This window comes from Myxocyprinus asiaticus, chromosome 6 (assembly GCF_019703515.2).
Source record: "Myxocyprinus asiaticus isolate MX2 ecotype Aquarium Trade chromosome 6, UBuf_Myxa_2, whole genome shotgun sequence".
In the NCBI taxonomy this organism is placed as follows: domain Eukaryota; kingdom Metazoa; phylum Chordata; class Actinopteri; order Cypriniformes; family Catostomidae; genus Myxocyprinus; species Myxocyprinus asiaticus.
Window position 1 is genome coordinate 9,909,363 of NC_059349.1, and position 18,360 is coordinate 9,927,722.

The 18,360-nt window shown below is 39.6% G+C and overlaps 1 protein-coding gene across 2 annotated transcripts in view; it reads right to left on the reverse strand.

The window, feature by feature from the left end:
• zyg11l (zyg-11 family member, cell cycle regulator, like) overlaps positions 1-17,752 on the reverse strand; it is a 36,310-nt gene extending 18,558 nt beyond the window's left edge. The window contains exons 1-9 of one of the 2 annotated variants that reach the window (XM_051699528.1): positions 17,465-17,751; positions 14,878-15,043; positions 14,023-14,792; positions 12,885-13,025; positions 12,290-12,466; positions 11,824-11,888; positions 11,631-11,730; positions 6,447-6,497; positions 3,765-3,926 (exon numbers count right to left, since the gene is read on the reverse strand). In XM_051699528.1, coding sequence (XP_051555488.1) covers positions 3,765-3,926; positions 6,447-6,497; positions 11,631-11,730; positions 11,824-11,888; positions 12,290-12,466; positions 12,885-13,025; positions 14,023-14,792; positions 14,878-15,043; positions 17,465-17,467 — 1,635 coding nt within the window. In that variant the 5' untranslated portion in view covers positions 17,468-17,751. Of the gene's footprint in view, positions 1-3,764; positions 3,927-6,446; positions 6,498-11,630; positions 11,731-11,823; positions 11,889-12,289; positions 12,467-12,884; positions 13,026-14,022; positions 14,793-14,877; positions 15,044-17,464 lie in introns of both variants that reach the window. The other variant, XM_051699529.1, reaches the window with a different exon arrangement.
• Positions 17,753-18,360: the final 608 nt, after the last annotated feature.

Genomic DNA, 18,360 nt, shown 5'->3' on the forward strand with positions numbered 1-18,360 from the left:
GGAATGTTTTTGACTGTTAGGCCTGCCTTTGTCTTCTGTCTGAATACATGAGGCCCAACAAAGGAATGTTATTTCTTTTCTTAAACATAAGAAATATAATATAGTGTTTCTTCAAGAAATGCATCTTTCCCTTCAGGAAGCTGAAAAATTTGGGAAGATATGGGGTGGACATGTTTTCTTCAGTGCTGGCTCAAGTAAGAGCAGGGAAGTCATTACATTGATAAGTAAGCATCAACAATTCAAATGTCTCAAACAGATTAAAGATAAATTAGGAAGAGTCATTAATGTTTTAACAGAAATTCAGGGGCAAAGCGTGATTTTGGCTAATATTTACGCACCTAACGCTGATGATCAGGGCTTTTTTATAGGTCCTGAAGGGACATTGCAAGCCACTGGCACCCCTCAAGATATAATATTGGGAAGATACTTTTTTTGTAATTAATATTTTTTATTAAATCTTACAATAATAAAGAAAAGCAAAAACACACACTACTGGTCAAAAGTTTTGAAACACTTACACATTCGTTATTATACTTGTTTTTCACTGATGCCTCATGACCTTTTCCAAAAGCAGTAATCATCGCTCCAAGAGTATCTACCACTTTAGGGGGGTGTATGCTACTCCCAAAAATAATACAGAGTAGGTAGCGCAGTTGTAAATACCTATAAAACTGAGATCTGGGGATCCCAAAATGTTGAACCAAATATTCAACAGATCTCAACACCCCATACTCATATAGGTCACCAAGTGTATTAACCTCCCTCACAATCCACTCTGTTCAGCAGAAATGGAACTTATTAATACATAAGTTTGGGTTCAGCCATATGCTCCCAAGTTAAACACTCTGGACACTTTTGTCCATACCGAGTGCAAATGCGAAATAATGGGATGTAACTTAACTTCTCCGATTAGTTTGATAGAGAGGCTTTGTAATGGCGAAATAGGGGTAAGAACTTCCTGTTCAATACCAAACCAGGGAGGGGCTCTCTCAGGTGGAAGTGACCAATGAGCCAAACGTCTGAGACCGAATGCATAATAATAAAACAAAATCATGGGTAGGCCTAGCCCACCTTTGTCAGTCGGCCTATGCAATTTATTGAAATGTAATCTGGGATGCTTATCATTCCAAATGAAGAACTTCACTATACTATCAAATTGCTTGAAATAAGAGAGGGGGACGTCTCCAGGGAGAGATTGTAGCAGCTAGTTGAATTTTGGAATACAATTCATTTTAATAACATTAACCTTCCCAATCATCGATAAATGTAATGAAGCCCACCTGCCCACATCGCTCGAAAAGCCCTTTTTATTAGGGGATCAAAATTAACTCTAACTAAATCAGACAAATTTGCAGGGAATAAAATGCCCAAATATTTAATGCCCTGTTTGGGCCACTGGAAGGCGCCCGGATGGAAAGCCATTACTGGGCAGAACACTGTCAGAGCCAAAGCTTCGGATTTAGACCAACTGGCTCTGTATCCTGAGAATTTAGAAAAGGAATTAATAATTCTGTGGAGGCAAGGCATAGATCTAGCGGGGTCAGAGACGAATAATAAAATATCATCTGCGTAAAGCGAAAGCATATGCGCCACACCTCCTGACACCACCCCTGGAAAATCATCTTCCCTCTTTTCGCGGCTGCTAATGGTTCCAGGGCAAGACAGAACAATAATGGGGAAAGAGGACAACCCTCCCGGGTGCCCCTATCCAGAGTAAAATAATCTGAATTTAATCCATTTGTTTGTACCGCAACTACTGTGTGTCTATAAAGTAACTTAATCCATCCAATAAAAGTATTCCCAAACCCGTATATTTCCAAAATCTTAAAAAGATAATCCCATTCTACCATATCAAATGCCTTTTCGGTGTCAAGTGAGATGGCCATGAACGGAGTCTGATCATTCACCACTGACCACATGATATTGATGAAATGCCTAATGTTATCAGAAGAGCTGCGGCCCCGAATGAACCCCACCTGATCTATATGTATAAGAGATGTCATAACTACTTAATTATCTCGCATTTGCACTCGGTATGGACAAAAGTGTCCAGAGTGTTTAATTTGGACATTTATTTAAATGTTGCCTCAAGCATATGGCTGAACCCTAAATTATGTATTAATAAGTCCCCTTTCTGCTAGTCAGAGTGGATTGTGAGGGAGGTTAATACAATCGGTGACTTGTATGAGAGTGGAGTGTTGAGATCCTTTGAAAATTTGGTTCAACATTTTGTGATTCCCAGATCTCAGTTTTATAGGTATTTACAGCTGTGCCACCTGCTATGTTTTGTTTTTGGGAGTAGCACACACACCCCTAAAGCAGCAGATACTCTGGAAGTGGTGATTACTGCTTTTGGAAAAGGTCTTGAGGCATCAGTGTATTACTCCCTGCTAATTCAGAGTCTGGGGTTGGAGCTTTAACTTCTATTAAGAGATTATGGGAGAGAGATTTAAACTTGGAATTGGAGGAGGGAGTGTGGGCTAGGATACTATGCAAGGGTGCGCCTTATGCAATTCAAGATTTTACATAGATTCTACTGGACCCCCTTGTATAGGCTCGGTCTTAAACACCCACCTGCTGGCAATGCCAATCAGAAGTTAAGATCCAAGAATTTTGGTTGAAAGTTTCAGAGTTTTGTGTGTGACGTTTTGGGCACTTGGGTTTCGTTTTGCCCCAGACTCTGTATTTTGGGCGATGGGGAGGTCATAAATTTGGGGGATAAAAACATAAAAAATTGGTTTCTGACCGTTATTATGATTGGCAGCAAATTATTTTAAGGGGATGGAAGTCGGATGGAGCGCCCTCATTTCCAGAGTGGTGTGCGGAGATGGGGAGGATGGCTGCGCTTGAGGAGATGTCAAGCAGAAGGCTGGGGGTTCAGAATTTGTTTGATAGGAAATGGGGCAATTACTTAGTGTTTTTGGGGGACACTCGGGGAGGGGCTGTGGAGAGAGTAGTTTAGTTTTAATTATATATGATTATTATATTTTCTTTTTTGTTTTCTTTGTTTTGTGTGTGTGTGTGTGTGTATTCTTATTGTGACCACAGGGGTGTTCGTTGGGGGTCAGGGTGCGGTTGGTGTCTGGGGAGGGGTAATAGTGGGGGTTAAATGTGAAATGTTGATTCAATATATATGTTGTGTTTTTTCTTTGTTAAAAAATGGTTTTCAATAAAAAATGTTAATTGAACTCCATATAAAGGCTCTGAAAGCAAAAAATATTAATAAATAAATTAAAAAAAAACAATCACACAGATGATGAAAATGCACAGTAAATATAAGATTTATAATGAAAACCTTGTACTACTGTACATTGTGTTTAACAGTGTAGTGTTTCGCAATAAATCGCTTACATTTTAAAAATGGCATATCGGATTAAACTAGAGACTCTAATCTTTGGACTCAAACAGGTTTCAAGGTAAAAACTTAATTAGGTATCTTACCAGATGTAGTTTTGTTGGTGCTTCTACCAAAGACAAACTCTGCTGTGATTGGTGCCCTGTTGTTTTGTCACATGACTCCAAAAATTCAAAAGTCCAAAGTTTAACCCTTTATTGAGAGTCTTCTGAGCTGAGATCAGTCAGTTTAAATGAAATGAAATTATGTATTGCATATAGCGAAGCCAAAATGCAACGTCCACGCATGTGTACGCGGGGTTACACAAGGTTAAATATAAGGGTAATTTTTGTCATTTTCGGTAACATTTTTGTCCCAAGCCCTAGTTCATTTCTGACCCTGGTGTGTAAAGTGAATGTGTTGGTAGTACCTCCAACAACTCCATGTAGAGCTCCAGGCCTTGGCACTGGATGAAATGTCTGCAGGCGTTTGGTGTCTCATCGGTTAGGTTCCACAGAGCGCTCAGCGCAAACTTCAGTGTTGCATCCACAACACCCAGTGAAGCCTTCTGCTGGGTGATACTCAGCAGCTGCTATAGCTCCACAGAAAAAGAAAGGCATTTAGTGCTTGAGCTCATTCATGGGGTCTTTAAAACAACAAGTGCAAACAAAACCATTTGTAGAGGAAAATCCATGTATCATTCGTTCATTTCATATTCAGTTAGGAATTCAAAATTGGAAAAACAAAAAAATGACTTTTTATTTCATTATTTGTTTACAAAACCAATATTAAAAATAATGACTTTTTTTTTTTTATTAATTTCGATTTAATGCTCAAGTTAAAAATAGGAAATTGGAAATTTTTTTGATTTTTTTATAAATCATTTATTATTTGATTTAACTAATATATGGCTTGAATATTTGATTCACACATATGAGTGGACCTGAAACGCCCCTTTCTTCTGATTGGTCAACCTGCACCGTCGTCTTCTCAATGCTGTGAGACAAAATAAAAGTTCTCTGCTGTTTAATTGTTCAGATGAATTCGTCTCAGTTAATATTGCATTCTTTACCATTTATTCTCCAAAACTCGCCACGTTTATTGCACATATATTCTCATCAAGTAGCCAGATTTATCAGACAGCCCTACACATAAACCTGCTGTCTTTGACATTGCTCCGGTTTGAAAAGGCATGGTTTTAAATGAGATGACGAAAATAACCATACATTCATAAGACTATTGAAGCATATGCCTACATTGTAAAGACATAGGCTTACGTTTAGCTGCGGGGTAAATTTAGTTTTAGGTTCGATATTCTTTGGATATTCGCCTATGGTGCGTAAGGGATCATCTGAAAATTCCATCCACAACCAAAACGTCACTGGCGTCAGAGCAGTCATTTATTTGACTATCAACTTGCATGTTCTAACTAAAATAAAACATAAAAAAATAAAAAATAATATTCACAGGTTTTAGTAGATCGCCAGAGTGATGGCTGTGCATACAAATGTACAGTATTCACTTATATTATGAAAAACAAATCACTAAAATTAACGAAAACATTATTTTCGCATTCCAAAGGTTGTAGTAAGTTCCCAGTGGGCAGACTGACTTACTACAGATGAGTTCTGAGTGCAGTGTTTTATATCTGTGTATTATAGTTATATACAATTTATATTTATATACCATAACATCAAGCCAAGTTTGCAAAATTGCTGCTGGCAGAGAACGGGGGTACAAGAAACCGAATATCCAAACAAATATCGAACCTAAGACTAACTTTACCCCGCTCTGGGAGCTTAGGTGTGAGGGACTTGCTCATCATAGAAACGATGCTAAAGGAAGTTCATGAATGCTCGTCTCTCAAAAGCTCGACCAGTGAATTTAAAATCAGCATTTACACATAGCCTTCACATTTATCTGATAATTAAAAACACACAGAACAGCCGCATATACGATTCAGTTGGTAAAGGCTACCCATATTCCCATTCAAAAATATGGATGTCGGAATGATCTGAGTTTGAAATTAGGACTCTTTATTATTATTATTATTTATCATTTGTTATTTACTGTTGTAGCTGTTATAATTCACTGGCATGAATGCTCATCTGTCTTGGATGCACCCTATGTAAAGTCTGTATATTCCCTAACCACATCTTGCTTTGTTAATTGCACTGCAATATGTAAAAATTAAAATAAACCGATTCTTTCAATACTCTTTGATGATTTCTCAGTTCAAAACTGATGTCAATTTAAAACGCTTATTTAAAGCAATCAAACTATAGCTGCCTTAGACTAATTAATAGGACAAAAGGTGTCCCGACATGACTTGTAAAATCAGGACTGTCCCAGGTTTTAAAGTGATGTCTGGTCACCCTAACTGCAGCTGATTGTCCAGTGCAGTGTGTGCCACCAGTGCTCAAATGATCAGCTGCACTGCATGGTACCACTTATAAATTAATAAAACAAGTTGTGTGGCATGAAGAAGAATAACTGTGAAAAGACATCTGGCATACAGAATGAGGGATTATTCTAAATAAACACCTTAATACACATTAATTCACCTTAGTGCGTGTGTGTGTGTCGCTCTCATCAATTGCTCCACATGGCAATGATTGTCCTAATGCTGAATCGCACGAAGACGAAACCCTGTCTGCATTCAGTGAACATTTTATGGTTGTGTGTAGGCACTGTGTCTGACTACTTGATGAGAGAGATAGCTCAGTTGCAATAAACATGGCGAGTTTTGGAGAATTAATAGTAAAGAATTTAATATTAACTGAGACGAATTCATCTGAACAATTAAACAGCAGAGAACTTTTATTCTGTCTCATAGTATTGAGAAGATGATGGTGCAGGTTGACCAATAAGATGAAAGGGGCATTTCAGGTCCACCCATATGTCAAATAATCAAAACGCACTGTATCCCGTGGCTATTTTTCCAATTTCCTATTTTTAACTTGAGCATTAAATCAAAATTAAGAAAAACAAGTCATTATTTGCTTTTTAATATTGGTTTTGTAAACAAATAATGAAATAAGTTGAATATGAAATAAACGAATGACACACGAATTGAGGAAAACCCCAAAGTTTGAGATGATAAACAATCTACCTTCATGATAAATGTCTCTGCACCCAACTCAGAGATTTCTTCTGTGCTCAGCTGCAGTAAAGAGTAAAAGAGTTCAACTCCCCAGCTAACAATCATTTATTTTGTACTCATTACTACCAGTCCAGAGTTTTACATTACACTATGAACTGTTTGAAATTTGTATGACTTCCATTCACACTGTAATAATGGACAAGAAATATTGAATATGCAATTTTTCAAGTCAAAGCTCTATTGTTCACATTCAAGTAGGCAAATGTAGAAATAAATTAATTCCCAAAAATTAATTCATAAATATTGTTTATTATTAGTGGTGCTGATGAAGTGGTCCTCAAAACCCCCAAAAATGGAGCAAACACATGCTCATATGGCCAAAAACACTTACTGCTTTGGCCACTGGGGGCAGTGTTTTGGAAAGCACACACTGATTTTAGCAAAAAAAAAAAAAAAAAAAAGCTAATGCTAGTTAAGTAGGTAACTGTGGTTCTGTGAATTCCGGATGACTGCCAGTGGCAGTGCTTAAGCACTAGTGGATTATCGCAGCACCAGCTAGATACAGTAGGTCGAGAGCATATACCAACAAAGTCATGTAGTTATGTAGGCTGAGCTTTGAGGATAATAGCCACATTAGCTCAGCATTCAGCCTCGGTACGTCTTTCTTGCACATTCCGAGTGACAAATAACTCTGGCAGTCATCCAGAATTCACAGAACCACAGTTACCTACGTAACTAGCATTCTGTTTCATTCCTCCTGACTGCCAGAGGCAGTGCTTAAGCACTAGTGGACTCCTACCAAAATAGTCATGAGGAATGCCACTCACCTGAAAAACAGTCAAGGCTGCCCCTCAAGAACCGCTGAACTAACAGCATGAAGGGTAGCAACATTGACCTTGTAGAAGTGAGCAAAGGTACAAGGAGAAGCCCAAGTAGCAGCTGCACAGATATCCGCCATGAAGACTCCTTTAAAATCAACCCAAGATGAAGACACAGCCCAAGTAGAATGACAAGAGATACCTCCTGGTAGAGGCTTTTGGGCTTTCTTGTATGCCAGAGTGATCACTTCCACAATTCAATGTGACAATCTCTGCTTTGATACAGCGGCACCCTTCCGGACACCACCATAGCAAACAAATTGCTGATCTGTTTGTCTAAGAAGAACGGTAGCATCCATGTAACACCTCAAGGCTCGTACAGGACACAAGAGGTGATCCCTCGACTCATCTGATTGGGATGAATACTGAAATGCAGCCAGATTAATAGACTGATTCAAAAATTGAGGAAACAGAACTTCAGGAAGAAAAGATGGATATGGCCGAAGCATAACACCAGAATCATCCGGCAACCAATGCATGCATAATTCATTAACATACAATGCATACAAATCACTGACTCACTTAGTGGAAGCGATGGCCAACAGAAAAGAAGTTTTGAAAGATACCCACTTAAGGTCAGCAGTCTGCAAAGGCTCGAATGGCAGCAAACAGAGAAAATCAAGCACAAGTGGTAAATCCCACACAGGAAAATGGGGGTTGCGGGCTTGCCTTAAACGTGTCAAACCCTTTAAAAAACTACAAACAAGATTATATGAACCAAGAGAAGAACCATTAACTGGTACATGATATGCAGAAATGGCCGCAACGTATACTTTTAATGTGGAAGCTGCCTTGCCTGCATCCAAAAGATGTTGCAAAAAACTCAAAACTCTTGGAACCTCACAGTGTGTAGGATTCAACCCACGATCCCTACACCATGAAGATAAACAATTCCAACATGCAGCATAGAGCTGACCTGTGGATGCAGCCCTAGCACTAGCAATAGTATTAACAACAGCAGGTTCACAATCAGTTAGAAGATGGTTGGACCCAGAGGCCAAACCCAAAGCTGAAGATGAACTGGATCCGGATGAAAAACACCGCTGTCCATCTGCGATAGCAGAGCCTTCCGGAGTGGAAGTATGGGAAACCAAGGCCTGGCTGGCCATTGGGGAGATCCTGTGTAATGTCTCCCACAACATCTGAATTGGAGGAAATGCATAAAGTAGGCAGTTTGGTCACCCTTGAGACAGCACATCCTGCCCCAACGTGCTGGATGTCTCTGCCCTCGCAAACCATAAGCAACAGTGAGTGGTCACCTCTGATGCGAAAAGATACACTTCTGCTTCTAGGGACTGATGCCATATGCTCTGCACCACAACTGGGTGAAGCCTCAATTCCCCCGGATGCAGAAGATCCCTTGAAAGAGCATTTGCTACCTGACTGCTCGACCCCGGGAGGTGAACCGCCCTCAGTGATGCTAGTCGGGGAAGAGACCAGGTGAGAATCTTGTGAGTGAGATGCAAGGAATTGAGCGACTTCGTGCCACCTTGATGGTTCAGGTGGAACACTGTCGAGGTGTTGTCAGACCAAATGAGCACATGATGGCCTGCCACAACCGGCAAGAAATATTGCAGGGCTAGGAAAACTGTGTGTAACTCTAGGACGTTGATATGGTCCGTGGACTGATCTGGAGGCCAACGCCACAAATACCCCTATGATTCCACATTGCAACCCAGTCCATGAGGGAAGCATCGGTCGTGACCCCTTCCCGACGAGAAGGAATTACCTCTAGGGGTACACCTGTCATTAAAAACTCCCAGCGATTCCATTGTGTCAATGCATGAACACAATGGTGGGAAACAACAATCAACCAGAGACGATGTCTGGTGAGGTTCAACCACAAACTATTGTTCCACAACTGGAGAGGCCTGAGGTGGAGCAAGCCCAGTGGAATCACAGAAGTGGCGGCAGTCAGCATCCCCATAAGCTGTAGTAACACTCTGTATGGCAACATCGTTCCCAGCAAGAAACGAGCAACGAGCTGCAGAATATCGTCTGCCCAAGCATGTGACAGAGTGGCAGACATTGCACAAGAGTCCAGAGTCATTCCAATGAAAGTAATCGATTGCACCGGATTCAGGCAACACTTTGTCTTGTTTACAGTGAGACCCAGTTTCTGCACATGCTCCAAAAGCAGTCTGGTGTTGCAGACAGCTTGATACCTTGTGGGGGCACAAAGCAGCCAGTCGTCCAAATAAGTCAGGATCCGAATTCCTCTGGACCTTAGAGGATACAGAGCTGCACTCATGCACCTCGTGAAAACACGAGGGGACAGAGACAGACCGAATGGTAGGATCTTGAATTGGTAGGCTTGGTTTTTGAAACTGAATCGAAGAAACTTCCTGTGCTGAGGTGCAATCAGAATGTGAAAATATGCGTCCTTCAAGTCGACGCTCGTAAACCAATCCTCCCTCATGACAGACCGAAGAATGTCGGATGCACGTAACATTAAAAAAGGCAGAGTTTTCAGGAACAAGTTTAAGCACCTTAAATCGAGAACTGGACGAAAACCACCGTCTTTTTTCTGAACTAGAAAATAAGTTGAATAAAACCCTCCCTTTGAACCTTTTCTATGGCTCCCTTCTCCAACAGAGAACGAATTTCCTGAGAGAGAGCTACTAAACAAACTGCATCCCTGACCACAGTAGGGACAATCCTTGAGAACTTGGGGGGCCGGCGTTGAAACTGCAAAGTATACCCCCTACACAGGGTATTCAAAACCCAGGGATCTACTGTTGTGCTCCTCCTGTTGCACTGAAAAATGATCGACCACCGGCCCAAGCACTTAATGGGTGTGACTTTTAGTATCTCTATCAGGCGAGAAAGCAAAAGAAGCTGAACGCTGAGCTAATGTGGCTATTATCCTCGAAGCTCAGCCTACGTCACTACGTGACTGGTATATGCTCTCGACATATCTAGCTGGCGCAGCGATAATCCACTAGTTCTTAAGCACCGCCTCTGGTGGTCAGGAGGAATGAAACAGAACCTACCGTTTCTGATTTCACTATGAGATCAGTCTGGAAATGTAATTGTCTCATAATTCAATATTTCTCAAATCAATCTTTCATGTTCATTTATTTACTTATTTTCAGGGCTCCAGACTGCGACTAAAATGGTCGCAAATGCAACCAAAAATAATTGATTGCGACAATAATTTGAAATCTAGTCACCATTGGCAACAGTCGGGTTGTGTGCTTTTATATGCGGTTTTGTCAGATATCATCTTGTGGGTTATTGAATACATCTTTAGAGCGCACACCACCAGTGTGTCTCGAGACACTTTTCACCCATTCTGTTGTGATGATGAGCTCGCTGCACTGCACGCAACAACAAAACCAGCATGAGAGATTTGTGAACAAATTACTCTTTTGAACTGGGTCTTTTTCAAGAATCACCTGTAAAGAACTGAGGGTTTGAACTCAAGAGCTCAGGTTAACAATTTGAATCAGATTTATTTTTTTAGCAAATCAGCCGTCAATGAGATCACAACTGGGAGCACAGACATTTCAAAATAAGAGTCCCATGTGTATTTCTGGCTTTTTTATAATTAAAAGTCCCGTATTGTGTACGACTTTTTTTTTCTTCTGGTAATTATCAATTGGAATTGGAGTAGCACAATAAACTGCATCTGGGATTTCATTCAATTTGTCTCTGTGTCTGGGCCATCCGGTAAAACAATTTAAATAAAAATAATTTAAAATGTATTTAATTTAAATGTAATATATATATATATATATATATATATATATATATATATATATATATATATATATATATATATATACACACACACACATATACACACACTTATGTAATTATCTGTAATGTATATTCTGAAGAGCATTACTAAATAAAAAAAAATCTTTTATCTCTTATATTTGTATAAATTATGAAAAGTGTGTGAACATTTATGAGACAAAAGGGAATGATATCTTATTTTCTTAACTATATATACTGAATCTTAATCGAGCAATTCTGTGATTTGGTGACTAAAACAGCCATTTGGCTCCTTAATGTAAAGTAATTTATTTAGTCTGGAGCCCTGATTTGGCAGGTAGCCATGTAATAAGATGGATAACATACAGTCAGGTTTCCACCAGGATCCTAATCACACTGTAAGGTTTTTATTTTTTTTGCCGACAAAGTCTACATTGTCTTCCGCTTCACTAATCATCCTGACATTTATAACTTGGTCAGAACAATGTAAAATTGCTCCCACAATATATATCTAATATTGCTCCCATAATATATATTCCTTTGCAATAAAAGAAACTATCAATATTGAGCAGGACACTGGTGGATCTGTGATGACCTTGGACACCAGTATGGAGACTATAGCCACAGCCATTCTCTGGAGTGTCGGGTCTTCATGATTCCCCAACCACACCATCATCAGTTTAGCGGCCTCATATCTGCCAGAGGTCAGGGGTCAAGACTAAGTTATGCCATTTCAACAGTGCATCTAAACAAGTTCAAGTGCAATGGGGAAGAATGCATGGACTGACCTGTCAAATGGGACAACCTGTAAGATATGGTCACTGCAGAGGGTAAGCAGGCAATTCTTCTGCAACTAAAAGATTTAAAGTAGTGTTAGTATGCTGACAATCAAATGGGACAAAGGACCAATATACAGTATATTATTTTGAGAAGCACATATTATCACATATTGAGTTTTATGCTGCTTTCTAATGATATCATTTTTATGTTTCTATCCCAAACTACTGGCGAGATATAATCATTTAAATATTGTCTGTCATTAAACCTTGCTTTTGAGAAAATCTTTACTCTAAAGATTCCAAACCATTTTTAGACATTATTTGGCAGAATTGGAAGATTTATTCAAGCATACATTAAATAATTAAGACATAAATAATACAAAGTAACAAATATAAAAAATACAGGGACACTGCTCTTGCATGTTCACAAGTATGGTGTCTTGTATAATGCGAATATACTTGTGAGTGTGTGTACCTGCTGGTGGTTTGGGAAGTTCTTCATGGCTGTGAGCAGTTGTTGAACCACAGTTCCCATCAGGTGTAGAGGCATTCCCAGCACCAGCTCCAATGTGGTCAGGTTAACCACACATGCAGTGGCCACAAGCTGCACGTGCAGAGACTTGGTGTGTTGTTGCATTCCAGCAGATACCAACTGCAACAGGAAGAACCATATTCACATCATATTCAAATGTCAGTGACAGCAGACTACAACAATGCGATTCAAAATGAGATGTTTTACAGCATTAGGGAAGTTATAAGGGACATTTTCTTTACTATAACACAATCTTCTGTAATTACATACGAACCAAAGAGGAACTGTAGCATCTTGAAAACTGCCCTTGTGATCATTTTCATATCCCAACACAAAATAAACTCGTAAAACAAAGTATCTCACAAACCGTATAGAGTACAAATTCAAAGTTTGTCCACCCTTACAGATCAGATCATAAAAGTATGAAGATACATACAGTTTGTTTTTTCTGGTCTCATTTAGACATTTAGAGAAGAAGACAAATTTCGGAACATTGAGGCAAACAACAATCTCAGAAAAGAGAAACTATGTTCATTACCTTTAAAATGTTTGGCTGAGGTTCCTCCATGTCACTGGTGTGACTGTAGAGATGAACAAGAACCTCTTGTATGAAGCTCTCTCTGTCACTATATCTCCTCAAGGCCTCACACAGTTGGGTCAGGTTTGTCTCTCCAGCCACCTGAAAGCGTTTGCAAAAATATATTTCTACGTATTTGCAGCTTCTAGCAAATCTGCTCAATGTACTTAGTTAATTCATTAGATGTCACTTGCTCAATGGGATTTATTGAACTGCATCTCGTCATATCCACTCCATCTGGAATTCAAACCAATGCTGAACTTGTGGTGGTGGTAGTTCAATGACAATCTTTTGTTGAGTCTGAACCTACAACCTTTAGTTTTCCAACCCAGATATTCAACCACTTGGCTACACCCTCACTTATTCATACTACCTGAGTATTCTTCACATATATACAAAGTGTATTTTTTGACTCTCAAAAATGGGAATGTTTTAAGGTGAATTTCTAGTTTCAACATCATTTGTCCTTCAGACCTTTGTTTTGTTGGACAAGAAAAACTAGCTTCATACCATGTGATTCACATTTAGTTTTTGACCATTGAAAATGGGTAAAATTTAACTATTTTTGGATGGAGCCACATTGAGAGCCCCATATCTCTGGGATTTTATATTTAACCATATAGTGCCTTGGAAATGAACATACAAAATGGAACAACTGTTCTGAACCAGAATCTACAAGGATATTTAGATATCTTCAATACTTCTGAAGTTATAAGCACTCCGACTTTGGAAAAACAACACAAAAAAGTGTGTTCTTCCCCCCAGTTTTTGGAATTAACACCATTGGCATATATGATGCAACATGTTGGTGCTTAAGTCAATTGATTTTGTAATAGATTTTTTTTTACCTGTGGTTTTGCTTCAAAACCAAAGGTGAAACTTGTCATTTTGACCCCCTTTTACAAAAGAAATGTATTACTCATTATATTGATCCAAGGTATTTAATATTTTGGCTTTCATTATCATTTATGTTTATCTTTCTTGTGAAAAAATAATTAACAAACTCACAAATTTCAGCCTTGGAATTTTCTGAAATGTTGTGGATTTGACATGGAATAACCCTGTTGAAACGAACTGTTTCAACAGCAAAATCCCTTACCTTCAGGTTTCCATCTCCAGACAGCAGCTCAGAGCTGCCTGCACCTGTGTCCAGCAGCCCGATGAACCTCATCCCTGGCCTTGCCTCTACAAACGCCTGGACGGCAGCATCACTTACTCCCCTCCAGCCCGACACATCCAGGGACACAAGATGAGGAAGGATCCCTGAGTGCTCCAGAAGCTGCTGGACCAGGTTGTCTCCATCCGTTACCAGCCTGTCGTTGGAGATATCCAGGTGTCTCAACAAATGCAGCTTGCCAAAGACTGAAAGAAGGCTGGGGGTTGGCATCTCCAACTTCTGGAGTCCGTGAGCAGTTAGGGATCTGAGCTGGGATTGACAGTTCAACAGAGGCGTTAGATCAGTGATGTTCGTTCCAGAGATATCCAAACTCTCCAGCATGGGCAGGGACGAGATATCCTCCAGACCTGCATCATTTAAGTCCGTCCAGGCCAGAGAGAGGTTCTTCAAGCTCCGGAGCATGCTGAAACTGGCCTGCCCAGGCTCACTTGCTTCCAAATGAAGATTTAAGCCATTCATCAGCAGTACCTGAAGGCCTTGCCTGCAGTCTTTGTTGGCAGTTAGACTGTGGAGGACATTGGAGATTGTGATGTCACTATGTACATGTGAAACATTTAGTTCTTGAAGCTTGTGAGGGCTGAGGGCCAGTTTGAAGGCCTCAGCCGAGATATGTGAGGACCGGATGTAGGCTCGCCGCAAGCGCAGGTGCTCAAGATTACGGAAAATGCCTACGGTTTTGTTGTTGAGGACCCCTGAGAAGTGTAGGCAAAGAGATCCAAACATAAATTTCGCAAGGAATAAAAAGGGCTATAGCAGTGTCTCATATCACTGTCTTACCCTCATCAGCCATGTTGTGCAGAAGCTGGTCAGCCAACTCTTGAGGAAACAAAGGGCAGTGACAGAACTGCAGTGACCCGTCCTCTCGTGCAACACAAAGCGTTTCCAGGTTGTGGCACACCCAGGCCATACTAATGTCAGTAAGTGAGGAAGGACCCTCTTCATCCTGAAACAAGAAGTTAAAGCTGAGAAAGGCACTGAATACTTGAACAAGTTGTTGTGCCCTGGTCTTTTAACGATTCAACAATGCGTGTTGGTCAAATAAATAAAAAGTTATCTTCTTATCTTGTATCAAAATGTTATAACTTGGTCACTGTGTAACATCACCTATTCCTTCTTTTGTAGATTTCTAGATGTGCAATTAAAATGCCCTTGTCTCAGTGTTTTTGGAACATGTTGTAGGCATCAAACTAACACCATGTCTACACCTGACGCAATCTTCACATCAAAAGCATATCTTTCCCATTCTTATCAATGACGCTGTCTACACTGGAAGTGTCCGTAGCTCCGACAGAAAACGGATGCCCCGTTCTATTGCTGACGTGCTGCAGAGCAACTCCAGCCACTTTATTACTTGAGTTTAAATCTGATTGGTCCATGCTGTCTCTGCGTCATTTAACATGTTCACTTCGATGCTTTCAGTGTAGAGAGCCTCAAGCCATTGTGTTGCGTCCCTTCACGCCATGTCCCTTTACATCATCTCAAAAGACATGTATGGTGTAGACAGTGTGTTAGAAATATTGTATATTTATGGAAAATCAATACAGTCGATTAGGCCGCATCAACACTAATTCGTTTTTGTTTAAAAATGCATTAATTTAGCTAGTTTACACCTCTGATCTACATTAGAATAGCATTTTCCTCCACAGAAAACAGAGTATTTCGAAAATGCTCTTCATTACCACATACTTTGTTAACTTTTCTAATGAAAACGGCTGGGATGTATCTGGAGTGGTGGTTCCAATGCAGAACTCTCCACTGCCCACTTCCCAAACCGATCGCCAAGCAGCCCACAATCCCCCACCCCCTGCAATGCACACTTTCCACAATACAATCAATTCCTCATGGGCAAAATCAAGTCCTGCCCTACATTTTTTTCTCAATAATGATTTATGTTTATGCATTTACTTTTATCCAAAGTGACTTACAGTAAACTCATATACATTGTATCAGTTTATGTGTTCTGGAATCAAACCCATGATTTTGACGCTGCTAGCACCATGCTCTACCAGTTGAACTACAGGAACACGATCCTGTAAATATCCTGTTTCACTCAAAAATACATCTGACTGGGGGCCTGGGTAGCTCAGCGAGTATTGACGCAGACTACCACCCCTGGAGCAGTGAGTTCGAATCCAGGGTGTGCTGAGTGACTCCAGCCAGGTCTCCTAAGCAACCAAATTGGCCCGGTTGCTAGGGAGGGTACAGTCACATGGGGTAACCTCCTCATGGTCACGATTAGTGGTTCTCGCTCTCAATGGGGCACGTGGTAAGTTGTCCGTGGATCGCGGAGAGTAGCATGAGCCTCCACATGCGGAGTGATGCACAGTGAGCCACGTGATATAATGCGTGGACTGACGGTCTCAGAAGCGGAGGCAACTGAGACTTGTCCTCCACCACTCGGATTGAGGAGAGTAACCGGGCCACCACGAGGACCTACTAAGTAGGGAGAATTGGGCATTCCAAATTGGGAGAAAAGGGGATAAAAAAATTAATTTAAAAAAATCATCTGATTATGCAAATTAAATGGGTTGTGAGCACCATTTCATGTTGACTTTAAAGAACACAGTCTGTTTTGATGGCTGCTATGATGATTTCTAAATGAGTTTCAATGTAGCCTGTAGCTAAAAAGAGCAGGCTTGTCAAACCAGCATAGAAAGTTAATGTATTATTAAAAAAAAATTAATCTTTAATTTCTTTAATTAGTTTAAGATGTTCTGTAAGCTGAAGAATTGCATTTTAATTGTCTTTTGAAGCCTGTACACTATTGTAAATCAGTTAATATAACATTGAAGTGTCAAATCAGACACTAATCTACTTTTAGCAGCTTTCAATAGGAGAACTTATACTTTATTCAAAAAAGTTTAAGTATTTAAATAAAGTTTAAGTTCTCTAATCGACAGGTGTTGCTGGTTTGTCTTCTGTGCCACTGATTCGCTACTTTCATGCACTTTGACAGTAAAGTTGCACCAGAAAGACCCATCTATATTAGTTTAAGCATAGTGAATAAACTGCAAAAGTATTCTTGCAAATATGGCTTAGGGGTTTGTTACATGTTGGTTGGTAGCAATTTCGTTTTGTTTGTTTGTCTTAAGTTCCAGGTTAATGTCTACACAATTACAAAATCCTAAAAAGGAAATTAAAGATCTATATGCTCATGCTCTTGCCACATCTAATAACAATATTCAAACATTAGTTCTGCAAAAACTCATTTACTCACTTTCTCCCAAAGGAACTGCTTTTGTAATAATCTCATAAGCAGTTTTTTTTTTCTTCCCAGTTCATCCAGAGATCACATTTGCACAAAAAATGTACATCTCTTTACTCTTACACATACTTTGAGTGAACATATGGAAAAGTAACTCACCATTATAGAAACAACTGTTGACAGTATGCAGTTAAATTCTTCTCTTAAACATATGGGCCTGGATTTCTCCTCCAGAGGAATAATCTTATTAAAGCTAATACTGAACTCTTGAAGAGCAGTTATTCTAGGCAGAAAAGCGATTAGTAGTACGGATAGTCCCGTTTGCGTAAAGCTGGAGAGTTTGTTATTGCGCAAGAGGCGCTTTCTGTTCGCTACATTAAACTATAACGCGCAACAACGTGAATCATGACAGTTGATCACTAGTGGTGGGCGTGTCCTCGACGACGGACTTTGTGTGGTGGGCGTGTCTTTGGTGACTGACACCCTCAGCACTGGCTTTGGATTGGTCGCTTGTTCAGTAAGGACTGTAGTGAGCACAAATGCCATAAGGAGCTTGTTTTGATGTGAAGAACTTGTGCATACTGCATTTAAAAAGTTTTTTTTTATTATTTTTTTTTTTTAAGTCAAGTACAAAAATGTACCATTAATTCCACCAAAATACCATAATTACTAAATTTAAAGACTGTCACCTTGAGAAGAAATGGACAAAATGAAAGATGTTTTTTATGCACGATAAGATCACACATTCATTTATTATGATTTTACAGCAATTGGAATTGAGACATGAACATAGATTGCATTGTTTTGAATAAAAGTATGAAAAGTGAAAAAGAAAACAACAACAGAACCAATTATAGTTTTGTGGAATAAAAATAAAAAAAATAAAAAAATAAAAAAGATTCAGATTCATAGATTGAAGGGGACACATCTGCCCACCCAAAATTTAAAATAGTTGTCGATTAATGGGTTTTCAATGACTGATTCATAGACTTTTACATTTGGTCCCTCCAGTTTTGAATAATTGGTTATTACATCCTTGTTCAGACCCACTGGCA